General features: G+C 36.6%; 1 protein-coding gene across 2 annotated transcripts; it reads right to left on the bottom strand.

Annotated features, from left to right (window-relative positions):
* Positions 1–833: 833 nt before the first annotated feature.
* On the bottom strand, positions 834–25,765 carry LOC140141760 (death-associated protein kinase 1-like). 2 transcript variants are annotated; one of them, XM_072163627.1, is made up of 20 exons: positions 25,640–25,765; positions 24,821–24,896; positions 23,137–23,247; positions 22,512–22,610; positions 16,502–16,600; positions 15,920–16,018; positions 15,464–15,562; positions 14,265–14,366; positions 13,686–13,766; positions 12,251–12,367; positions 11,684–11,914; positions 11,371–11,488; positions 10,832–10,995; positions 10,387–10,566; positions 9,817–10,043; positions 7,356–7,936; positions 6,898–7,006; positions 6,573–6,724; positions 6,170–6,427; positions 834–5,052 (listed from the first exon to the last, which is right to left on the bottom strand). In XM_072163627.1, exons 1-20 carry the CDS (start codon positions 25,666–25,668, stop codon positions 4,904–4,906), a joined length of 3,081 nt encoding a protein of 1,026 aa, XP_072019728.1. In that variant the 5' UTR covers positions 25,669–25,765; the 3' UTR covers positions 834–4,903. The 2 variants fall into 2 exon arrangements, with proteins under 2 accessions (XP_072019728.1, XP_072019729.1); XM_072163628.1 differs by lacking the exon at positions 25,640–25,765 and adding an exon at positions 25,343–25,539.
* Between the last annotated feature and the right edge of the window lie 1,532 nt (positions 25,766–27,297).

Raw genomic sequence — 27,297 nt, 5'->3', positions numbered from 1 at the left:
TTTGCCACTAAGTGTTATATTAATGACATTTATTCTGTGGATATTCCGGAGCATAACATGTTGAATGAATCGCAATTTTACGATTTTAATGTTGGACATTATATGAAGAGCTTATTACCACAAGTCCACAACCACAAGTTTCTCCTTTACTTATGTGATACAATCACAATTTATACTTTGACCTATAAAACTTATAAGTTTGACATTAGCAACAATGAGTTGTACTATCAACAAGCCATCATATACCACAACAATGCTGGTTAACAATATGCAGACTATTGTTCTCATTTGGGAATCAAAGGCATCACACAGTATTATTACTGTGCGTACATCCACTGTATGCTTTGTAATGGTGCATCCAACTGAAATTATAATACCTATAGCATCACAACCCATAGCAATATCGCACAGGTAAATCAGAAACATGTGTTTGTGGACTTAACACGGTTTGGAAATAAGCTCTTCATATATACCATCTATTCTAATGTATTTGTAGCAAACATTGCAAAAACGCATGTGGATAAAATAACACCATGTCATAATGGAGCTGAAAATCTTCACTTATAACGTATTATTACGATGCATTTTCTTTACGTAGAGACAAACATTTAGTATTTGTATTCTGTTGGTCCTATGACCCTTTTGCTCACTCTAATAAACGTAAGCGTGGTTTTTGAACACATGACGCGTTCGGAACCCATACGTTGAAATTTTTATTTTCCATTTTCCTCAAAGTACATGAAATACAGTAAGCCAAAAAATAAGGTACCAGTTGTGTTCACTCCTGTATATCCTAAGTAAAGACAAACATGCCAAACTTAAAACAACTGATTTAATATCTTATTTGTTGAAATTGGTTGAGAATTAAAGAAACGGTGATCTAAAACCTAATGAAGAAACGAAATCAAAAGTTGCACTTTTGTGTTCTAATCAATGAAACGCACGATGCCACTTTTAACGTGCTAATCAATGGAAGCATGGCGCTAGTTCTCTTGTTCGCGAACGCTTTGTGTACAAATCAATAGGGCATGCAATGCAGCAAATTGCAACTTTTAAATTGGCATCTTCCTTGAGTTTTTGGATCATTGTGTCTTTATTTCTTTGACAATTTCAACTAATGAGGTCTTAAATTCGAGATAAAAGCCGGGGATAAAAGATCCAGCTATTGGCTGCTGGTTCCAATTTCTGTCTTTGGTTAGGATATACAGGGGGCGAACATAACTGGTACCTTACTTTTTGGGTTACTGTATGTATTTACTTTTTCTGTAGGGCTTCTGAGCGTACTAAGCGTTTCACCCCAATAATTGCACAACTAAGCAGATTACATTAAACTTTTTTTTAAACTTTTCACAATTTTTACTTTTAAAAGCCTGGCGCGTTCTCCAAAGTGTCCAAGTGTTCCAAAAGTGTTGCATACACGGTGTTTAAGAACTCATTTTGCTCACTCAAGAGTATTAAATATGCCTGCAGAACCTTATTTTATTTAGTGTTCAGTGTGCAATTGATGAACGCCGCGGCGTACACAAACGTTCAAATTTAAAATTGAACATAAAAAGTGATAAAATGGTGTGTTAAACATGAACAGCAGTATTCCATACATGAATATGTTTAAAAAGTGGTTCATAAAATATTGTTTTAACCATGTTAACACGAGATGTCCGTTTCATTTAGAATGCAAGATTCGAGTCAAATGACCATTGACTGCTGTTGTTGTATGACATAGGTTCGAGGTCGAGTGTCAAAGGTCACTGATCTGTAAATTAGGTTGCCAGTCTCTTGTTGCAATAATGACGTGAAAAAATAAAATGGTAAAGTATTCCAAAGCAGTCTTAATAATTATATTTATGCTGATATATGTGATGACATACAAACCTATTTTCTTATTTTATGATTAGTTTTTTTATCATACACCTCTTCATTCCTAAAATAAATGTAGTGTTATTGTTTTTGTCGAAGAATGTGGAATCAATCACAATTGAAGACCTGAGCGCAAGAAGACCGTAAGTCCACTTGGCCCCTCAACATGTATACACAAAGGTTACGTCTAGTTTCTTAGGGTTTTATAATGTTTAATGCATGTTCCAGGGTGAAAACATCATGAAAGGTTGTGAAAGATTTGTTTTGGCCCCTGAACATGTATAAAACATTACCAAACTATACGAAACTATACACGACTTTAGCTTATACATGTTGAGGGGCCAAGTGGACTTACGGTCTTCTTGCGCTCAGGTCTTCAATTATGGGTCTTGAAAAATAGCCAAAATTACTAATGTTGCAGCTATTCTACAGAAATCATTCATGGCAGCTATAAATGCGCGTCTCTCCAATAGCAATCACATTATTCTCTGCATGAAACACAACACTGTTGTTAGATATAGTCATTTTTAATTAACTGCGTATAACAAACAAAAAATTGTCTATAACTTTGTACAAAATATGCAAATATATGTACAAATTTATGAAGCTATATGGAAGTGTATTCTGTCCATTTATCGTGTATTATTTCTTATGATATTCATAGATGTAAGTGCCATTGCTTATTTGGTATATAGCACAAAAATGTATAAAGTAAACCAGAGCTAATGATATAATATAAGTTGTACGGCCTTCTTTTCATTTATCATTTTGTGACTTTTATGTGTTACTTACATTACAACATACCGTAAAACCTCGTCTACAAGTATATAGAGTGCTTCTGCTGAAAGCTAAATTAATCCAGTCGCCATTGTGGAGTAAATAAATTACTGATCCAAGCATATATACGAGTACAAACAGGTATTATTGTAAGATCAATCTATTGTATTGGCATATTCACGCTTCTTTCGTATTAATTTAGCTTTCATCAAAAACATTATATATGCTAGTAGACGAGGTTTTACGGTATTTTATCTCAAGCAAGCTTGTCGTTACAAGTTTCATAATTGTTGGCGTTATCCCATAATGTTGGCTTGGCTTATGTAACGTGTAATAAATGTTGAGCAAATCATTTTTAAGGGAAGAATTATAACCTATACACGAAACTACAAGACTACTTAGCAGTTGATTTCAGTGGTTGTTCAACATGATGACCGCGTTTTGTTTAAATAGCTTATATACACACTGTTAGCGGTTGGGTATAATTTTACCCAAGTTGGGCAAAGCTACACAGAAATAAATTAGCCAAAATGGTATCGGGTAATTTTTACTGCCTTTACTCAATGGTATTGGGTAATTTTCAAATGGTGTTGGGCATTTATTTTACTGCATTATTGGGTAAATTGTATCCTTTTGTTGGGTAATATATGCCTTTATCAAATGGAAATACTCCTTCACACTTTCTCTTTGTGTCACTTTGTTATAAATACCATAAAAAATAAGGAATATACATTCTGTGGTGTTAGTACTGGTTGTGGTATTTTCAGGCGCAAAATGAGAGTTATTTATAGCAAGTTGTGTCTAATTTGGAGCTATTCAAAATAATCAAAATAAATCCAAAATCTAATCAGAAAAATATTTGTTCTCTTTAATGATCTCATCAGATTGAAAGATTATATGGACTATAACATTCGATAAGAAATCAAAATATATTTGTTAAGGCACTTTTTGGGGCTGTATTATGAGGCAAGGCGACGACGACACCACGAACACGAATTCCGGAACATAGTGGCAAACCTAATTTTGATAATATCATCAAGAAATTTAATAATATCAAGACCAGTCAAAACCTATGACGTTTCTGGGTGTTTCATCAACCATAGGTTAATTTAATCAGCAGTGTTGCTGTTTTGGAGTGATGTCTCATCATCTGACCTGTACACCAGTGGCCATTACAATGGTGAAAAAAGTAGAAATTCGAAAAAAATTGAGGGCGTTGCTGTGGAGCAAATCACACATGGCTTTTTACTGGTCTTGATGATGAAATTTCTTGATGTTATGGATAAACTACTGACCTGATGAACTTCTTTTGTTAAATTTGGATAGTCATAATTATAATACACTGAACGCTATATACACAAAAGTACCAAAGTGTACACAATTAATGAAAACTTAACACAAAATAGGTTAGAAATATGATTTTAACATTAAAAGTGACAGTAGATGGTGCTGAACTGATTACAATAATGCAATCAATACAAATGAATATTTAGTGACCAGAGCTTTCGATCCAAGCAGAATATCTTATCAATGGCAAAGTGACAAGACGTACATGTACAAACGTATAAAAAGACATGGACTCTTCAACATAGATGTGGGGAAACAGTCCATGTCTAGGTAAAACTGTCCATATGTCTGTTTATGCATTAATTGTTTTGTCACTCTGCCTTTAATAAAGATTCTTCTTGAGAGCACAAGCCACTAAAATTTTGGATTTTACTGCACAGGGTTGTAGTTGTGGATAAGCTGTTTATAGCAGCTCGCTTTTTTAACAAATTAAATCTGGCAACATTTCAACAAAACTGCCAAATAATAATGATAGAAAATTTAAAGCGTCATTTTAATCCAAAAATAGCATATTGCTTCCACCTTGCTCGTTTTTCACACAAAAGTAGCAATATTTCCCACAATTTCTGATGTATTTCTTTATTTGGAAAGACAAATTCCCTCCATTTTTTCCAGGCATATGCGCTAGTCAATAATCCATTTGGCTTCCTCGAGAGAATGACGTCAGTGCGTGGTCCAGTGCGAGTAGTATTCAATAGCACTGGAAATGAATTGGCGGATTTACGCACGCGATCAAAGGTGGTACAACCCTACACACGCGAAGTAACTCCGACAAAGTACTGACGTCGCTCTCCTGAGGAATCCAATTGGACTGTATTGCTGATTTGCAGCGGATGACTTGCTATATACATTTGTGAACTTATTTTATATATAGAAAAACCAGAACTCCCTTATATTAGTTGTCTCGTCTGAGTGAGGATACCTACGATGAAAAAGCCTCGTCTTCAAGTTCGATACACGCCACCATCGATACCGCCCTCTCTACTCTCTGTTCACGTGGTCTTTCTAGCGTACTCTCCGCAGATGCACTCGATGTACGTGATAGGAGAGGATGACCACTTGTTTGTGATTCTGCAATGTTATGGTAAAAATGTGAAGAGGTTGTCAAGAGCAGAAATTGTCTGGATGGTCTGCAGCAAGAGAATTAAGGTTTATATATCGTCAAGGTAACACGATTATAGGGATTCATATGTGGATGACATTCACGTATATCACATCATGCACTGTTCTCTGGGTTTACAGGTCTCGTATCCGCATTCACTTAAAAGGGTATTTCGTGATCCACAGCATCATCCCCTCCCCCCTCCCCCAACTTTTCTCAAAAAAAGTTGAGATTTTTATATCACTGGAAACCTCTGGCTACATAATGTTTATGTACAAAAACATTCTTGCAGATTAATTCGTTTAGCAGAGATATCGTGAAATTTTAATTTCGTTCCGAAATTACAACACATTGTCTATATGGAGCAGTGTAATACACATAATCAGGCATAACTCGCAAACGCAAAATCGGAATCAACTCAAATTTTGGGAATAAGCTTTTTTCGTGGATATCTACTGAAAAATGTCATAAAAAGAGGCTGCTAGGATCACGAAATACTCCTTTAATATATAGATGACATTCACGTCCACGTGCCTATATCACATCAAGCACTGTTCCAGGGGTTTACCGGCAATAGTCTCGTGTCCGCATTCACTTCGAATATCGGACTTTGATTGGACTTAACAGCCCACATTCGTACTCGTTCGTAGATATGAGAGTGCGCGGCACCCTTACATCATATAAGATACAGAGGGAAAGATATAAGTTTGGAATAAAGCATGAGCCATGTCGTGATGGGTGTTATCATGCATGGTAAACCTATACGGTATTTAGCTTCTGTTGAAGCCTGAGAAGAGTTTTGAATGTCCTGCGCGCATCCAACGCATCGTGAAGAGACTGCTACTTCCGGTAATACAACACTTATCCTCGTGTGTTTATAGTGCAAATATCTCGCGCCAATATCCTTCTGTTGAGAAGGGTATCAATGCACTGTACACCCCGTTGCGGCCACAGTGTTTTTCCAGACAATTTCTGAGCGGACAGAATTTGTACGCCAAAATATCGAACATACGCGTTTAGACAATGATGAATGCGAAATGATTTTATGATAAACCTCGGGATAAACCGAAAGTACGAAATACAAACCAAAGAGTGCTTGAGCCAAGTCATTCTTTCCTACACGTCTCAGGCCATTCGTCAAAGTAATGAGGGCGTCCTTATCGGCAGATTGTCTCTGTCGCCAAGTGACAAGCATGTTGAAAATGGCGTCTTCCACAAATGTGTGCTGTGATTGAAGTTTAGAGATATCTTCTCGCGTGAATTCTAGATAAGTCGCGAGAGGTAGCCATGATGAACCAAGGTTATGTGTCAGGTCACGGAGTTTGACATCGCTAAGATATGACACTGTGAAAGGTTGTCCAGAGAAAACATAATTACTAGTGCTAAAAATAGTTACACTCACAGTTTAGTCACGTTAGTCAACATTTGATCAAAAATATATTATAAAAATGTACTTAGAATTGCAAATATCTTAACGTTGTGCTGATACCTTTAGTCCCTTGAACTAAGTCGACTCGTTCAACCTTCTCAAGCGCACTAGCGAGTACATCAATCTTGTTCACGGATTGTGGTTGCATTTTACGCCAACGGATGAACATGTTGAATATACGGTCATTGGTCTCGGGAAAGTCAGCTGTGAGTCTGTGAGAACAAAAATTAATTAGAGTAATCTACATTTCTACTCTTTTACACATTGTATAGTTATGTAATGGGCACTATTATCTATGAAGCATCAAGAATCAAGAATCAAACAGAACGCAATGGATACGAAAACAAGACAGTGTCCGTGCAAATTTTCTATAGTTAGATCTTACCTCTGAATAATTGCAGAATCCATTCCTAGATACGTCGCCAAACTCTCCCATTCGGTACCTATCTTCTTAGAGAGATCCCTCAAACTGACGTCGTCAACAGATAAAGGACCTGGTGATAGGTTTTCATAATGAAAATTAACTCATGCACGTAGTTGATTATAAAAACAATTACAAATTGTTATTCTCGTTGTGCAGGTATTAGCAACAGGAGTTTTATACGCTGAGAATGTCTAATATCCATTATAATGTGGCATTACTACATGAATTTATTGAGGTACGTTTAGTTTGGTCCGACAGCGCTATCGATACCCGGTATGCACCGCACGGCACCGATGCCTATTCCTATCGTACCCTGGATATGTAATAAATGTTTCGAGCATAATAAAGATTTGCATAAGAGCCATCAGTACCTATCGGGGCTAACTAAAATAGTAACAGAGATGTAGAAAGCTATTAACCTGATGCCTGTTGTACGATTCCTGTTACACTCTCCAGTGACTCCGAAACGAGTTTCAATGGATGCACTAATAATGTTTCCCTCTTCTTCAACGCTTCATCAACAGCTTTTTTCCTGTAGAACTGAACTCCTGTTTCCAAATCCGAGCACTTCTTCATATCAATCGGGCTCAAGTAGCACACATTGAATTTAGTGCCTCGTGATCTGTTTCCAATCTGCTGTAATACCATCTCCTTCAACTCATTCAACTGCTTGATTCCAGGATGTTTCTTACTTGCCGTCATGCGTACACCTATATGTATGGCTCGCCGGTTGTCAGTCAGTTGCACCATGCCTTCAACTTCATCAAATACCTTCAATGCCGACTTGGATAGCTTAGGTTGGATTCCATCTTGAACGTGATAGCGCTTCATAGCTTGGACCTGGAGACATGGAAATACGTCATCGGTGAACATGTCTGTCTGATCACGACATTCAATACGAAGCCCATAGTAGAAGGTATAGGACTCATCTGGTGTCCATTCGATGGTAGATAATCCTGGTGGAAGCTTCATTGGTATGATGAAAGTGTCCACGTCATTTCTGTATGTAAAGATGATTATAAAATAGTAATTTTCTCTCCTCTTCACAAATTTTTACTTTAAGGTATCGGAGCGCTGTGTGTGCACTGAATAGGGAAAACGGACAATGACTGCATAATGCTGATCTACATGCTACATGACCACATTAGCCTTGCTATTATCGGTGTAATGATGAAAATGTTACCATCCACCATGTCCACATGTGTCTATGTTGCCATACCATGCTTTTGTTAAGTAGGTTTAGCAAGGCTATCCACGTCTGGAGTTTATTTCGAGCAAACATGCCCTAACTATAGTAAATTTGAAACGTAAGAATGTTTAAAAACGTATTGTAGTAGTGGCTATTTAGTGTATGCTTGGTTTGTAAAAATTGCAGTAATTGTTATGATGTATGACCACACTCTAAATTTTGCAACGGTTAATGTAGTTGTGAACAAATGGTTGAATCGTTTGTTGCACTGTCTTAATACTAAGTACTTTGAATAAACCTCGGCACATGCAGTGCTTATTATGATATAATTACCATTAAATGGCCATATGTGTCAAAACTAGTCTTTTGGTAAAGGGCTCGTAATTGTTAGAAGACAATTTCTTTGCTCTTTATACAAATTTATACACCATGTATTTTCGGGACATTTACGTGTAAGTGCACTAACACATAATAGAGACATTGCGATTTTCCAAACGCAGCACGTGGAACGTACGTTTTCGCGTACGTTTTTACGTACGTTAATACGGTGTTAAATATTGCTAGTCTCGGTTCCAGACTGGAATGTGCTCATTCGTCACGAAGGAGAACAAGACAGCTAGAATAAAGACTATAATATTTGATCTAATCTAACAGCTTCTAACCTAGGTTGATAGAGGGCAGTGTGATTGAAAAAATAACAGTGAGCTGAGTCTCTGTCTAAATTCAAACAGACCGCTTTTGATTTTGATTAAAATTTTGACCTACATGCTGATTAAACCTAATTGTTTTTTTGTGCTCCCCAAATATTATAGTTGCCCAAAAACATATATTTTGGTAGATTAAAGATCACTACATACATACATCATGACTTTACTTTCAAATTGAGACTTTTTCGTCCTGAAAATTGGGCGCGTTACATGGACTTAGACATGAGGTAAAATCAGCATATTTAAACGTAGCATCTGCGTTTTTATTCTACGTTGGAATCCAAACTGGGAAATCGCAATGTCATTTTTTTAACGCAAAGTATCACACACATTTCAATGGGCAATCTCTGCGTGTGAATATTGCGTTTAAATTTAGTCCATTTTTAACACATCGCTGTACCTTTATTATAATGATTTTTACAAACAAAAAGGATCATAATAATAATTAGACTTTCCTTCATACGGTATGTTCATTATCTTTGACTGTCTTTAACATATTGTGAAATGGACAAATTTTGTGCATTTTCAACAAAGTATCTACGTCGATTTCGCACGTGGAATATCTTCAAAAATAGCTAAATACGTGACTTCGCTTCGATACAGGAGAGTGGTTTTGAATAGATCAACGTACGTCCGATGTCTACGTTTGGAAATCGCAATGTCTCTAATAGTCCCGAAAGATGCGTTTGTATTTTCAGGCTAATTATGTGTTAGTGCAAATATAAATAGCCAAGAAATTACTTTTGCCAATTACGAGCCCTTTTCTAAAAGACAATTGACGCCTATGGTTGTTTTATTAGATTTATATTGTCATATAGGCACTATTTGTACACAGGTTTATTCAAAGTACGTAGCATCAAGACCGTGCAACAAACGGTTCAACCATTTGTTCACAAAGTACATTATCCGTTGCAAAATTTAGAGTGCATACATATGTAGTTTACAGTACTTAATTAATATATTTCAGCGGTTCCTTTTCCTAACCTGTATGCTAGTTCGAAGTATTCCAGCAGCGTAACAAGCAGATCTGGATCCTGAATGGCAAAGCGAGCTTTCAGGTCATGTAGCTGATAAAGCTGTTTCTCACCTAATCCAAGGTAGTCTTGGCGGAAATTTGGTCTTGCGAATATTGGGCCGAATATGGTACTTGTGAGCCAGTTTGGATCCAAAATGATCAAGTCATCCTTGTTTTCAACCTTAGCATGATGGAGCTATGATGTATAGTTAAGGGTGAAAGAAAATTAGTATTACTCTATTAAGATCATTTAAGTTAAAGTTAAAACAAACATTAGCCCTATTCTATAAGATCATACAACAACAACTTGATCTTATCACATAGCCTTACTATAATAGAGGATACAGCCTCACCCGAGAACCGCAGCGCCCAAGAAATCGACCACCAAATTAGTTCTCGGATGGCATAAGCTTTTGGAGTGAATGGGACCTATCTAGTAGAGATACTTAATCATCTGAAAAGATCGTCGTTGAATTTAATGATATAATTATAAACAACGAATGTACCAAATCAAATATGAAGTTTAATGATGTACGTACTTCACCAGTGTCGTGAAGATGAGCCACTGCAAACCGAATTAGAGACTCGCTTGCCATATCACTGACATGCGTCCGTACTTTGCGCACAAAGTCTGGCCAATACAATATGGGGCACCCAGAATCGCTCCAAGCAGGTAAGAATTTCGTTATGTCATCACATATACTGGGAACCTGCACATCCTGGTATGAAAAGTGAAAAGGTGAAAAGAAAGCCATACAATGTTAATAAAATTAGAACAGCAACCAGCCAGTTTTATCTCCCTCTCTATAATAACACTTTATGTATCGCCTCTCCCCTTATTATTAGCTTCGCCTCGTGGATTCGTATCCAAGAAACAACAGTTTTTCGTGTATTTTACTTAACATCCTCTTGCCATATTCACTCATTTTATTCCTTTATCATATTTATTATTCCTATTATCCTTGTTTCAACTGTACAACTTACCCTCAATGGTTCGCTCAATTGTTTTAGGGTTTCCTTAAAGCTGGTGATATTTTCTGATCCTGAATCACGGGCATCGACGAGAGTTGCCTCCTTATGTATATCCAAAGAGTCGCCATACATCTCGACCAGTTCATCTAAAATTCTTTGGGCTGTTGTCCTAGCCACTGGAATGGAGACCAGATATATAATATCAATATTACTTCACTTCCAATTATTATTAGACACGACATCTTTTTGGTCCTATAGCGCTATCGGTGCCCGAAGAGGTACCGATGGCACTTTTTATCGGACCCTGGACCATGTGTACAATGCATTCGGTTTTTATTTAAATGCAAAGCAATAACACTATGCATTAGTATGCAACTGTTAATTATTATGCTAGATACAATTTATTACATCTACATGGAGTGCTGTTAAGAGTCATCGGTACCTCACCGGGCACCGATTTATAGGACCAAATTGGATGTGGTGCCTTACTCAATGGTTATCCTTAATTTCGATGATGTTAAATAATATTATATGTGGCATAAAGTACATACCTGATTTTTGATTGTCATTTTGAAGCAAGTCAAGATGTGTTCCTACTATTACAATCAGGTTCTTCGATTCGTCACTTGGATTTTGTTCTGCCTTAATAAAACTCAACCAATATCTTAACTGCAAGATCAAAATCATTTACAAATAAAAGTATACGAAAGCAAAACATAGGCCTGCATTAGATACAGGTTTTGAAAAACAATACGATGTGTGGCATGCAGATGAACAGTCGTTTCAACACTTGTCCACAGCACTGATGAGCAAAGATAAACCAAAAACAAAACAATAGGTTATAGGGCTAATATATTTTCTTACCTTTCGGGTTTGTTCTCCATCAGGCTCACTGGCATTATAAACCAGAATGAACAACCCTCTACTCGAACCCAGCATCATGGCATGCGTGACGTGGTACTCTATCTGGCCTGCCATATCCCATATAACGAAGGTTCCAGCTCCCCGAATACATTTCTCTTTCACGTGAATACCGGGCGTTCTAACGTGGCCCGTTGATTTAGTTTTGGGCCTTACAGCAGACTCCAGTAGACCCTGTGAAGATTACAGAATATTGATATAATTAAAGGTTTCGCTAGTCAGAGGAAATCTAATTTTGTTTATGTCAAGCTTATCTAGACATAAGCAGTTGAAATTGAGGAGAAAAGCCTGACGAAACGTTAGCCAGACCAATTGACTTGGTTAAGGTGGTCGCCCCAGGCAGCGGGTCGGGCCATTTAACAGGAGAGGCGAGTGTAGCTAACAATCGGACTTTACCCACCCTCATCGGAACCGACTGTAACGAGATCTTTAACATGGGCCATCATCTGCCATTTCCAGAGGAGCCAAGAGGTTATGGCATAAAGTTATAGGTGCGATAATATCCCCTACCTTTGATAGAGTTTTGTATAAAGTCGTTTTTCCAGCACAAGGATCGCCACACAAAAACAACTTGACTGTCTTCACAGGTCTCTCGCCATTCGCCTTGAGCATGTTGTATCGTGTTTTCTGTGTATCATGGTAAAATACGATGGGATGTAATTAAATTGAAAAAGCTCATCAATATTATCAACTCAAGAAATTGGAATTTGCCTCAAAAATTATTTAACATTATTATGTTTCCTGATTTTTCATTTCGTCTTGTATCAGCTTTACAATGGTCATGTGGAACAAAATAATATCATTAGCACGGCAAAGGCGTTACTATCTCCCTTTGTATTTCCTTATTGCGATAGCAGAGGAGAACATAAAAACCTATGGTCTCAGATAAAAGCAAAATCTAATTAAAGACGGTGGTTCAATTTAATCATTATTATATTTTCTCTATATTACAAGGAGGCACATCACCCAAACATCCCAGCAAACACAAAACGTTTTCGACATCATTCGCAAAAGGTTATAAAAGGTTGTCAGAAAACGTTTAAATGTCGGGTTATATAAAGGGTAAATTAAGAGACGTTTTCATAACCTTAAAAAACATTTTTTGATAATCTACTGCTCAGCAAACAAAAATGTTTTACAGAAAAGTTTAAATGTCGGGTTATATAAAGGGTATAAAAACGTTTTAATAACATTCCAAAAACATTCTTGAAAACTTGATACAAAACATTGTAAACAGAATGTTATTTTGGGGTTTAAAAATATTTTGCAAAAAATGTTTGCCCAAAATATTTTCAATAACGTTTTAAAAACGTTTTCATGACCGACATTTAAATGTTATTAAAAGGTTTTGGAAAAAACATTTTAAGAACATTTCTGTGTTTGCTGGTTTCCAATATTTTAACAAAATGTTATTTAAGTATTGACACAATATTTGGCAAAAATGTTTGCAAAATTTTTTTACAATAACATTAATTTTTTTGAAAACATTTAAAAATATTGTTGTAGTGTGTTTTCATACAAAACGTTTAAAACGTTATCATGACCTTTATATAACCCGACATTTTAATGTTATTAAAACGTTTTTACCTAAACCAAAAGCCAAAATATAACTTATTTAAAACGTTTTTAAAACGTTTTTGTGTTTGCTGGGATTCTTATTCCAAATGTTCTTGTAGATGGATCGTTGTAGAAGAAATCTTCATACTGAACGCATGACTATGCATAAGAAGAATTCTGGATGAAGGTAAGTATTCAAATAGTTGAGCAGTAAATTAAATAGAAGGATACTGGTGTTAATGATAATGTAGGGACAAGAGACAAAAATAGACAAGACACACATGACCAAGGAATGACTTCACCATTAAATAACAACAATGATGGTGGCTAAATCGTGAAACTACCACTAAAAATGTGTATGTTCAACTTATTATTATTAGAATTTTACCTGAGTTTCCTTTTGCATATAGATCTTTAAGTCTTCGAGTCCAAAAAACGATGGGCACAGATCTAGTGGAGTTTCTTCTGCCTGTAGAAGTAGGGACAAAACACGTATATTATATCAAAATTTTACGCTGAGGCAATATAATCAAATTAGGTCGATGTTTCGATCGACCAACGATGCTTGGTCGATCCTTATTATTATAAACCAATTAAGTAATTAAATAATTGATAACAGTGATTAGATTCCCGGGGAGTAGATGTGAATCTGTGCATGAAATGATATCAACCAATATAAATTAACCAGTAATTATGATTAATTAGTTGATATATCATTAATAACAAGTATCGAATCAGCATCGACGGATCATCGAACATATTTGGTTCTAGTGCCTAAGGCCGTATCGAAAATGTTTATAAAGGCGCCTTGAGCATCTTTTTATAGGCGGATATAAGTTTCGTTATTATTTTCATTATCAGTACATAATTTTAGTCTTTATTATTGTCACTTTTTAGCCTCGCTCTGTAGCAAAATAGAATTAAAGGCAAAATATATTTTGAAAATATAAAAGTAAAGTGACCACACCTTGTTCAGGATAAGAAGACAGCTTGCATCTCTATCTACTAACATCCTACAAACAATATCGTTTGAACCAGATGCTGCTAAGTGTAGTGGTGTGTTGCCAGTCTGTAGTTAGTAATAGAAAGGAAACAGCATTCTTTTGGTGAGATACAGACCTACCATTTTGGAATATATACCATCTATCTTGGATATTTAGTGGTAGACGTCAAGTTTTCTTGCAATTTTAAAACTTTTTAATATTCTCCCCCCCCCCCATATAAACTCCTCAACAAAAGTTTGGAAAGTTTTTTCAAGCATCTGTATCTCCAATTATTTGTGACCGTATTCATATCGTGTTGCATATCACTGGATAGCTACAATACTCCCCTTTACAATGACACCCCATTTGAAACAATAACGTTTTTCACGGCTGAGTACACGCCTTGTGAATGTAGTGGGGTCTCAAAAAGAATTTGCCAAATTGATCATTATTCTGTGCAGCAAGCTGCAATCCCATAACTTCACAATCTGGGACCTAATGCAATCCTCCAAGATGACACCGCTCGCCCCACATAGCCACGGTAGTCAACGACTACTTACAGAATATGGGAGTAGAGTCAAAATGGCCTGCCATCAGGCCAGACCCGGGGGCCAGACCTCAACCCGATTGAACACTTGTGGGACCAACTTGATCGTGCTGTAAGTGCCAGAGAAGCCCACATGCAACCGCATTGAATGACTGGCGACGAATCCTTGTTGAAGAATGGAATTCCATCCCACAGTAACGTGTAACCAGGTCGGTGAGCAGCATGAGGAGAAGATGCCTGACTATTGTGGCTGCCTGTGGTTTTTCCACCGCTATTGAGGTTAGTGGCTAGCGTTGTTTGGCGCAGAATAATGGTCAATTTGGCAAATTCTGTTTGAGACCCACTACATTCACAAGGCGCGTACTCAACCGTGAAAAATGTTATTGTTTCAAATGGGGTGTCATTGTAAAGGGGAGTATTGTAGCTATCCAGTGATATGCAACACGATATGAATATGTCGCAAATAATTGGAGATACAGATGCTTGAAAAAACTTTCCAAACTTTTGTTGAGGAGTTTATATATATCGGGCCCACTTGATGCACACAGGGTAAATGTGTCTTTGCCTCATCACCTCCCCTTAACTGACCCTCTGATAGCTGATACCACTGCTTCACTAGCATCTCACCATGCTCACCTTATTAATCAATTTACAGTCGGAACCAGCTTCTAACAGCTTGCGAACAACCCCAGTATCACCGGACTTTGCCGCTCGATGCAACGGAGTATTGCCATCCTTTTAGAACAAAAAGTGCAACCAACATATTAAGTCTTGTATGCCTATGAGTTTAATTTTCTGTCGAATTAATGACTATAAAAGAGTTGTTACAAAAATCATGCAGCTACAGCCTGAGTACAAACAGTGATAAAAAAAAAAAAAAAGCATTATGTCAGAATGAAATAGAACTTTTCAGTTGTTAACAGTTTATAGAAATGCTACACCGACGCGGACTATTAGTATTTCATGATATAATTAATGTAATATCTTGGTTATTGTCTTCAGGATTAGTGAGCAGATACTTTCGTATGATTGTAAACAAGGAATGCTGTAAAATCACATCATAATGTGCTACCTAAATTACAGATTACAAACCTTATTGCAGGCATGACAGTTGGCAGACTGCTGCAAGAGTAAATGGCATATCTTCGACTGGGCATAATTAGACGCATCGTGTAAGGCAGTATCTCCATTCTGAAAAATTATCATTTTGAAATAGATATGCATGTAGTGCACCTTAATCTACCGAAATATTAGTTGTTTTTCTTGTTTTGGGGTGTTTTTTTTTAGTTAGTCCTGTTTTAAAATCAAATTCAGGCTGAATTCAAAATGTTAAAAAAGAACCGCTAACATAGCTAAGAAACCTGTACTGTGCGCCCTCCTGTCACCAAATTTTGGTCCTACACATTTGGGGTCACAAGAGGGCCGAATGCCATATGCAAAATCGTTAGCTGAGCAGGCCTGTGGCTGAGTTTGTACCACCTCATGCGATAAACGTGTATATGTACGTTATGAACGCACGTATGAACGCACGTACCACGTATGGAACATCGCAACCTCTCTAACACAACGTACATACGTAATAAAGAATCACGTAAAAAATCTCCGTGTTTGAACGGAGGTGGGGAGCGTATACGTGAGTATAGTGAAGAGTTCTGTGTCAAATAAAACGATTACCTGATCAGGTTCATTGATTGGACAGCCAGCTTTTATGAGCTGCTCACACACAGTAACGTAACCGTTTTTGGAAGCCTCGTGAAGAGCGGTACGTCCAAACTGAGGAAAGTTAACAAAGAATTGCGAAATAAGTTTTGATATTTCTCCTCTGTTTCTCCTGTGAGAATTCATGATGCAGTCATGTCTACAGTAGAATTCAATTCGACCTTTGCAGGACTTAAACCCCATTAAAAGCTATTAAACCAAGATAACACTCATTGAAAACAGCTCATCTGATTAAATTATATCTTCTCTGGTTAAATACACACATCATATGTTTCTGCTTTTACACGTACAATGGAGCAATGCGCTGGGATTATCCTTTCGATTATAAAGCGAGCCCTAGAGAACAATTGTGTGTGGTCTTTGTTTACGAAATGAGACAATACGTGCTTATTGTTAACCAGCGTTCTTGAAAATGAGAAACATGGTGGTTTGCAGACTTAACATGGTTTGGAAATAATTTCTTCATATTTTTTGGTGTTATCTGTCGTTTACATATCCTTCCTAAAACACCAAAGTGCGAATATTTCCAAACATCTAAATTAGCTAAAAATTTAGGACATGTTACAAAACTATATTGTCTAGAATTTTAGAAGAGTACTTTTAATATTGGCCGGTTATTTTTCACACAGCGACGTTAACAAGGCAATATACTATTACCTATAACATTAACTAAAACACCAAAGTGCGAATATTTCCAAACATCTAAATTAGCTAAAAATTTAGGACATGTTACAAAACTATATTTTCTAGAACTTTAGAAGAGTACTTTTAATATTGGCCGGTTATTTTTCACACAGCGACGTTAACTAGGCATATCCCCATACTTTTTACGTAGGCTATTTGTAGAGGTCACGCGTCAATGGGAAAGAGCACTGTGTAGTATGTATAGGAAAACGGACAGTAACTGCAGTATGTATAAGCCTATGTTTGAATTTACACGTACACGTGCATGTATGATAATTTTAACACCTCACAAAAAGAAAGTGTCAACTTTGAGTGGTCGTAATGTTCATTGAAATAATAACATTGATATGGACGTGGTGAGAGTATCATTGTTAGCAATTCGATACAACATTGAGTAAAACAAAATAGGAACTAGACTTAGCTGTGGTCTAAGACCACGAACACAGCCGTGCTGTGACCCCTTAATGACCTTTGACCCTAAAATATATGAAAACCCCATAGACATTGGCTAATGTCAATGTATGTGTGCACGTGGCATCACTTTGCCATGTTATTTGTGGCAGAGGGGGCATTTTGAAGGTTTTTGTCTCAGACCGGAAGTGACACCTTTATGACCTTTTACCCCCAAATAAAAAAAATACCACGTATACACTGAGTAACATCAATTAATGTGTGAATGTACCGTCTCTGTGCTATATTTTTCTTGGCTGATATATCGTTTTATACCGGAAGTGACCCCTTAATGAGCATTGACCCCAAATAATAAAAATACCACACATACATTGGGTTACTGCAGATCATATGTGAACATACCGTTACTGTCCCATGTTTAACTGAGCTAATAAAAATTTTTGAAGTTATTTCGTTTTATACCGGAAGTGACCCCTTAATGACCTTTGACCCCAAATCTGTGTACACCTCATTGACACTGGGTAATAACAATGCATGTGTGCAAGTGGCATCACTGTCCTACGTAATTTGTGGGAGAAGATGTATTTTAAAGGTATTTCGTTTTATACCGGAAATTACCCCTTAATGACCTTTGACCCCAAAATAAAAAATACCATATATACATTGGGTAGACATAATTCATGTGTGAACATACCATCACTCTCCTATATTTTTCTTAGCTAATAGAAATTTTTTCAGGTATTTCGTTTTATACCGGAAGTGACCCCTTAATGACCTTTGACCCCAAATCTGTGTACACCCCATAGACACTGGGTAATAACAATGCATGTGTGCAAGTGGCGTCTCTGTCCTACATAATTTGTGGAAGAAGATGCATTTTAAAGGTATTTCTTTTTATACCGGAAGTGACCCCTTAATGAGCTTTGACCCCAAATAAAAAAAAAAATACCACATATACATTGGGTGACTGCAGATCATATGTGAACATACCGTTACTGTCCCATGTTTTACTGAGCTAATAAAAAATTTGAAGGTTTTTCGTTTTATACCGGAAGTGACCCCTTAATGACCTTTGACCCCAAATCTGTGTACACCTTATAGACACTGGGTAATTACAATGCATGTGTGCAAGTGGCGTCTCTGTCCTACGTAATTTGTAGGAGAAGGTGCATTTTGAGCTGAAATCACGTTTTGACCCCTGTGACCCTGCGTGACCTTTGACCCAACAAGTTTCATGTGACATGTAGGGGCACGGTCAATGATCATTGTGACCAAGTTAGGTCAAAATCGATGTAGGCATGTGAGTGCTAGAGCAAATGTAATGGTTGACAGAAGAAAGAAGAAAGACTAGACTTAGCTGTGGTCTAAGACCACGAACACAGCCGTGTTGTGACCCCTTAATCACCTTTGACCCCAAAATATATGAAAACCCCATAGACATCGGTTAATGTCAATGCACATGTCCACGTGGCATCACTTTGCTATGCTTTTTGTGGCAGAAGGGATATTTTGAAGGTATATCGTTTTATACCGGAAGTAACCCCTTACTGACCTTTGACCCCAAATGTGTGGACACCATATAGACACTGTGTTATAACAATGCATGTGTGCAAGTGGCGTCACTGTCCAACGTAATTAGTAGAAGAAGAAGAAGCATTTTCAAGATTTTCGTTTTATACCGGAAGTGACCCCTTAATGACCTTTGACCCCAAATCTGTGTACACCCCATAGACACTGGATAATAACAATGCATGTGTGCAAGTGGCGTCACTGTCCTACAGAATCTGTGGAAGAAGATGCATTTTAAAGGTATTTCGTTTTATACCGGAAGTGACCCCTTAATGAGATTTGACCCCAAATAAAAAAATACCACATATACATTGGGTGACTGCAGATCATGTGTGAACATATCGTTACTGTCCCATGTTTTACTTATCTAATAAAATTTTTTGAAGGTATTTCGTTTTATACCGGAAGTGACCCCTTAATGACCTTTGACCCCAAATCTGTGTACACCCCATAGACACTGAGTAATAACAATGCATGTGTGCAAGTGGCATCTCTGTCCCACATAATTTGTGGAAGAAGATGCATTTTAAAGGCATTTCTTTTTATACCGGAAGTGACCCCTTAATGAGCTTTGACCCCAAATAAAAAAATACCACATGTACATTGGGTGACTGCAGATCATATGTGAACATACCGTTACTGTGCTATGTTTTACTTAGCTAATACAAATTTTTGAAGGTTTTTCGTTTTATACCGGAAGTGACCCCTTAATGACCTTTGACCCCAAATCTGTGTACACCACATAGACACTGGGTAATAACAATGCATGTGTGCAAGTAGGGTCGCTGTCCTACGTAAGTTGTGGGAAAAGATGCATTTTTAGTTGAAATCACGTTTTTGACCCCTGTAACCCCTGCGTGACCTTTGACCCCACAAGTTTCATGTGACATGTAGGGGCATGGTCAATGATCATTGTGACCAAGTTAGGTCAAAATCGATGTAAGCATGTGAGTGCTAGAGCAAATGTAATGGTTGACAGAAGAAGAAAGAAGAAAGAAGAAAGAACTAGACTTAGCTGTGGTCTAAGACCACGAACACAGCCGTGTTGTGACCCCTTAATGACCTTTGACCCCAAAATATATGAAAACGCCCATAGACATTGGCTAATGTCAACGCATGTGTGCACGTGGCATCACTTTGCCATGTTACTTGTGGCAGAAGGGGCATTTTGAAGGTTTTTCTTCGCAGACCGAAGTGACCCCTTAATGACATTTGACCCCAAATAAAAAAATACCACATATGAATTGGGTAACCACAATTCATGTGTGAACATACCGTTACTGTCCTATGTTTTTCTTAGCAAATGAAAAATTTTGAAGGTTTTTCGTTTTATACCGGAAGTGACCCCTTAATGACCTTTGACCCCAAATCTGTGTACACCCCATAGACACTGGGTAATAACAATGCATGTGTGCAAATGGCGTCACTGTCCTACAGAATCTGTGGAAGAAGATGCATTTTAAAGGTATTTCGTTTTATACCGGAAGTGACCCCTTAATGAGATTTGACCCCAAATAAAAAAATACCACATATACATTGGGTGACTGCAGATCAAGTGTTAACATACCGTTACTCTCCCATGTTTTACTTAGCTAATAACAATTTTTGAAAGTATTTCGTTTTATACCGGAAGTGACCCCTTAATGACCTTTGACCCCAAATCTGTGTACGCCCCATAGACACTGGGTAATAACAATACATGTGTGCAAGTAGCGCCTCTGTCCCACATAATTTGTGGAAGAAGATGCATTTTAAAGGTATTTCTTTTTATACCGGAAGTGACCCCTTAATGAGCTTTGACCTCAAATAAAAAAAAATACCACATATACATTGGGTGACTGCGGATAATATGTGAACATATCGTTACTGTGCTATGTTTTACTTAGCTAATACAATTTTTTGAAGGTTTTTCGTTTTATACCGGAAGTGACCCCTTAATGACCGTTGACCCCAAATCTGTGTACACCACATAGACACTGGGTAATAACACTGCATGTGTGCAACTGGGGTCGCTGTCATACGTAAGTTGTGGGAGAAGATGCATTTTTAGTTGAAATCACGTTTTTGACCCCTATGACCTCTGCGTGACCTTTGACCCCATGAGTTTCATGTAACTTGTAGGGGCATGGTCAATGATCATTGTGACCAAGTTAGGTCAAAATCGATGTAAGCATATGAGTGCTAGAGCAATGTAAAAATTGACAGAAGAAGAAGAAGAAGAAGAAGAAAGAACCTGTAAGAAAAAAGCCGTGACACAGGCTGTGTAAAGAACCTGTAAGAAAAAAGACACAGCCGTGACTAACGTCACGGCTGTGTAATGACAATCAAACATGCATACCCCGCGGTCAGTTCGGGTTCTTCCCGATCGATGACACCCGGGCTTAATTTCACACCACGCGTAGGCCTACTGTTTGAATTGCAACTTTTCAGTCAATTTGTAGGTATAAAATTGTCTTCACTGTCTATACTGTTTCTTTGTGTATAGATTGTCAACTTTCAACATGGGAACACGTTATGAAGTACATTTAAAACGAATTTATTATAAGCAGTCTGAATTATTTTTACACACTTAAGTGTGGTATCATACTGTAACTATAATAAATTCATTTTACTTTGACAGTCGCGGGGGTTGTTCTTTTCTGAATGATAATTGACTCACCTATTCGAAGATTTATAAGTTATGATCATTTAAACAAGTGGGTACTTTCTTTTTGAGGGGTGTTTAAAACATTGTTCAAATTATTCATTTATTCACGTAAATATGTAAATTTTATTATAACTTCATCATACAAGCTTTACGCGTCCTGTTTTACAATTGGATCGAAACTAAACTTTAACTTTTTTTTCTTATCATACACTATCGTGTGTCCTGAATATTACCGCAGACATAAGGCGAGTCGGATGACCAGATCGAGCTTTATGTTTCTAGTTTTAGCCATTTAACTAAAAAAAATACAGTGTACAGTACTTCTTAATATTATTTTATTAATACATTGATCTTGCATAAAATGAGTAAATGAAACCAGTAATCGCATTATATTTGAGTTAAGGCCAATAATATAGGCCTACAAAAGTTTGAGCGTTTTCCCCATCTCATGAAAAATCACGCACATCGTGGGGAGGAAATGACACCCTGAATAACAAGCCTTGGTATCTCCTTTATAGAACCCGTATCATTCCTCTTGTGTGTCAGCTTTATTTGTTTCAATATTTGAGTGCAAATACCGCTAGACCGTGCTCCCCTCTGACCCACCTTAAACTTTATGGCTCGTCAAATAAAACATAACGTAAGTAAACTCACTTTGTTCTTGATGTAACAATTGCATCCATATTCTAACAGCAGACTACACATGGATAGGTTTCCTGTTGAGGCTGCTCGATGTAGAGCTGTATCACCATCCTGTGAATGGATATTAAGTAAAGAGAGAAAGATAATAATTATATAATTGATTAATTAATTAATTAATCAAATGATTGATTGATCGATTGATTGATTGATTAGTTGATTGATTCATTAATTTATTTAAAGATAATAATTAATTAATTAATTAATTAATTAATTAATTAATTAATTAATTAATTAATTAATTAATTAATTACTCTATCAATCCATTTGATTGATTGGTTGATTGATTGATTGATTGATTGATTGATTGATTGATTGAGTCACTAATTTATTTAAAGATAATAATTATATAATTAATTAATTAATATATCAATCATTTGATTGATTGATTGATTGATTAATCAATTCACTAATTTATTTATTTATTTATTTATTTATTTATTTATTTATTTATTTATTTACTTTGTTTGTTTGTGTATTTATTTATTTATTTATTTATTTATTTATTTATTTATTTATTTATATTTATTTATTTATTTTCCATTTAATTAATGCATTAATCGTGTGTTCTTTTACGTACCGAATCCCGTACATCGATGAAGTTCTTCGTGATTTTATTCATCTGTAGTAAAACTCGTAACACTTCTGTATGCCCTCCCCATACCGCACATGTCATGGCTCTTTTACATTCCTGAGTATCAAAGAATAAACACAGAAAATTAAAACTAGCCAACATAAAAACAATTATATTTAAACTGTTCATTTAGACAGATGAATAGTTTTTATATAAGGCAAAAAAAGGGTTTTTGCGCGCCGATTTGTAAAATCGCACGATTTGAAAAAAAAGAAATGCGGAATTTTTTTTTTCCGCATTTCCTTCTTTTTTTCCCCTCTTTTTCATTTTAAAGCTATTAAAAAAATGTTCCCTCTTTTGCAACATGGCTGCCAAAAGCATACATGTTGTAATTAGGAGGTCATCGGTTCCTTGTACAGTTTTTTAAGTTGCGTAGTTGTATTTCTCATGCAAGAAAACATATAATTAGACACCAAAATCACCGAAATCGGACGTTGTTTACTATGGTCAGAATTCAAAAAGGTCGTTGACCTATGAACATTTTTCGTCATAGCGCCCTCTTGAAAGGTCTGACACATAACAAACTATACATTTTTGTTTTTCTCTTGACCACACGAGTAATTACTTGACATAATTGGAGCATTCTGAAAATTTGACCCCCATGTAACCTTGATTGACCCCTCCCCGGAATGCCCGGAAGTTTCAGGAGGTGAGCCCAAGCTAAATTGATTCAGAATCAATCAAAGATCCCACAATAACTTTCAAATCTATCTTTGTTCTATGAGTTAGTCAAGAACTCTACAGGCTGGTCTTCTACTAACGTGCTTTCATTGATTAGAACACAATAGTGCAACTTTTGATTTCGTGTCTTTAATAAATAAATAAAATGTTGGTATTTATACAGCGCCTTTCACATGTGAACATGTACCAAAGCGCTTTACATTTATTCCGCCGTCATTAGAATATGTCAGCTGCCATACAATGCCCAAGGCATGCTCATACCTTTGGGCGGCGCTCAATGGACAGTATTCATAACAGCTCCCCATTTCACCCCTGGGTGGAGAGGAGTAATCGAGATAAAGTGCCTTACTCAAGGGCACAACACGATGGCGTCGCCGGGGCTCGAACCCGCAACCTTCAGATTATGAGTCCTAACCCGTTCCGCTCGGCCACCGTGCTCCCATACTCTTTATTCGGTTTTAGATCACCGTTTCTTTAATTCTCAACCAATTTCAACAAATAAGGTCTTAAATCAGAGCTGAAGAGTACAGGTATCGGCTGCTTGTTTTAATTTTGACATATTTATCTTTATTTAGGATATACAGGGGTGAACACAACTGGTACCTTAATTTTTTGGCTTACTGTATAATACGGAATAATAAAATCCTCCACCCCCCCCCCCCCGGCGTAAATAGTGATCCCTCCCTAAAGGCATATTTCAGCATGCTTTTGTGCGATTTTGGCCCGATAATGTAGTCCTGTACCATATGATACAGGAGCATGTTTTTCAATTTAAGTACATGCTCCAGGAGCGGTTTGAATTAGAAACAAGCTCCATGGTCATGTTTGTCAAACATGCTCCTGTACCATGGTGCAGACCATAATGGTCCAGGACTATATGGTCCTGGGCCATTTATCGTGTCAAAGTCGTACAAAAGCTTTCAGCATCGGGCTGGATTATGCTTCTTACCTTTTCACCTCGTGTTTCAGATAGAAGTACATGTACTCTACTTGAGTTTCCATTTCTAGCTGCTTCCACGAGTTCACTAAATATATTTTAAAAAATATACAAAAACATAAAGATGATAAAATTCTAGATTTGAGAGATTTTCCTAGTTCTGTTTCTAAGTTTTGGGTAAAGTGTGGGACGAGGCTGTCAATCGGGTCACCTTTAACATGTGTTGAGCTACAAGTTTATACAGAAGTACAATTTAATAATCAGAATTCCAAAGCAAGTATTATTTTGCTTAAAAGGCACTTTTTATTCTTGTTGGGGTAAGTGTTATAAATAAATAAATCCATGTTTTAAATTCTAGAAAAAAGGGGGAAAAAGGAGTAGGCCTAGGCCTACCTATATACCAATTAGGATGATTTTCAGAGGGATGAAACAATTAAGTTTAGTTTTAACCACGTATACCCTTCGCAATTAAGTATAACTGAACTGCCACCCCTTCCCAAAGTATTTCTGAATTATGAAAAAAAAATCACTCACCTTTAAACCGCACAAAAATAGCATCCGGGATGTGAATAATTGTTGAAAATGGCGGAAAGAAAGTATGCTGTATCAGCTAACTCTACATTACCTTTTACATAGGTATTATTGTATACTTAACTTCCGTATACGCACGGTGTAGTCCCTATAGTGTATTATCGGTCTATACCCGGGAGCTACACATGTAGAAACCACTTTAAAACGACTCCTGAAAAATGCATAATGCAATCGAGATCGAGACTAACATGTAAAGCATATAATATCGTCTCCCTATATTAATTTCTAATTTAGACCTACCTCTGTTGGTGTTCATCAAGGCTCCACATATTTGAAAACTTGTTGTCTCAGTATTCCTGGTACTGATGTAATACATGACTTAACAGGAAGAATTGATATTCAATAATGACATGAATGACCTTTGCACTATTTAATGAAAGTCAAGTTTATTAAAGTCACATAATCTCGCCTAGTCACTGAAAATTATTGTTAAACGAATTGAAATGCCTCTGCACCAGTTCAACCCAGTTGCTATACTTCGTTTTCATGTAGGTTTATAGCGCTTTCAATTCTTTTTTGAAGCACTTAGGGAATCGGATAGCAACGTTTGCACAGTATTTTGTGTGGAATCTGAAAGTACATCAGACATATCGAATTACATTTTGAATACGAGGAATGTCCTTCTGATATCAAATAATGTTGATTTTTTTCCCCTTATTTTTGAAATTTGCGATATAATACACATTTTATGACAAATTATTAGTAAACTTAAATAAATCTAATGATGTACTTAATACTGTTAATAAAGTGTATGTAGCTGGGATGAAAACCCGGCCATCAATTGGAAATGTTGACCTCTCATATTGAAGATATACATTTGCCCTCAAAAGACTATTGTTTTGGTGTTTTGGGGAACAAATCTATATCTTCAATACGAAAGGTCAAATTTTTTGTATGATGGACAACTTTCCATTATATACACTTTAAGTACACATTATTAGACTTACACAATTTACTTCGAGGACTGTTAAATTTCAAAAATATAAATTTTTAATCATGTACCATAAAATTTTTATTATATCGCGAATTTCAAAAAATCTAAATTATTTGATACCAGAAGGACATTCTTCGTATTCAAAATGCAATTCGATATGTCTGATGTGCTCTCAGTCCCACACAAAATACGTGAAAACGTCGCTATCCGAGCCTTTAAGGCCACATAAAATAAAGTTCGTTTCACGTCCACATGTTGTTGGAAAGGTGAGGAGAGCAGGAGGTGTTTTTGTTGTTTTTGTTTTGTTTTGTTTTGTTTTGTTTTGTTTTGTTTTGTTTTGTTTTGTTTTGTTTTGTTTTGTTTTGTTTTGTTTTGAAATTTGGGTCGGTACAGGAGTTTTTTTCCCAAATTATTTCAAAATCTGGGTCGGTCGTGCCCGTAAAACATGGTTTTCTTTTTTCGTCTCCTTCAACACTTGAAAGTGATTTATGCTAATAAACTTGTTTATCAGCATAACAAACTAAGTCTAATTTTTATTATTAGAGAGATTGCGATGTTCCATACGCAGCACGTGGACCGTACGTTTTTACGTACGTTTTTACGTACGTTTTTACGTACGTTAAGACGGTGTTAAATATTGCTAGTCTCGGTTCCAAACTGGATTGTGCTCATTCGTCACGAAGGAGAACAAGGAGGCTGGAATAAAGACTATAATATCTGATCTAGACGGATCTAGGTCGATAGAGGGCATAATGATTGGAAAAAAAATGGTGTCTCCAGGTTACCGAGTCTCCGCCTAATTCAAACAGCACGCTTTTGATTTAGACTAAAATTTGTCGTTTTATTTCAAAAGCAATGCTCTATAGCAGAATAGGACAATTTCCGATTACGAAATGTGAATAGTGAGTTTAGTATATTTTGCCCTTACTTTTTGCATCGCGAAATAGCGACAAAAGTCAATGGT

The sequence above is a fragment of the Amphiura filiformis genome, chromosome 20, assembly GCF_039555335.1.
Source record: "Amphiura filiformis chromosome 20, Afil_fr2py, whole genome shotgun sequence".
Lineage (NCBI taxonomy): Eukaryota > Metazoa > Echinodermata > Ophiuroidea > Amphilepidida > Amphiuridae > Amphiura > Amphiura filiformis.
Note: the sequence above shows the minus strand (reverse complement) of the source record. Positions and strands in the feature narration are given on the sequence as shown.

What these genes read in the sequence shown, in the direction of transcription:
- LOC140141760 (XM_072163627.1), bottom strand. Translation starts at nt 25,668, where the DNA reads ATGTGGAGCCTTGATGAACACCAACAGAG. An exon ending in AATCGTACAACAGGCATCAG is followed by an intron (nt 7,007 to 7,355) that starts GTTAATAGCTTT and finishes ACCTATCACCAG; the next exon opens with GTCCTTTATCTGTTGACGAC. An exon ending in GATTCTGCAATTATTCAGAG is followed by an intron (nt 6,725 to 6,897) that starts GTAAGATCTAAC and finishes TTGTTCTCACAG; the next exon opens with ACTCACAGCTGACTTTCCCG.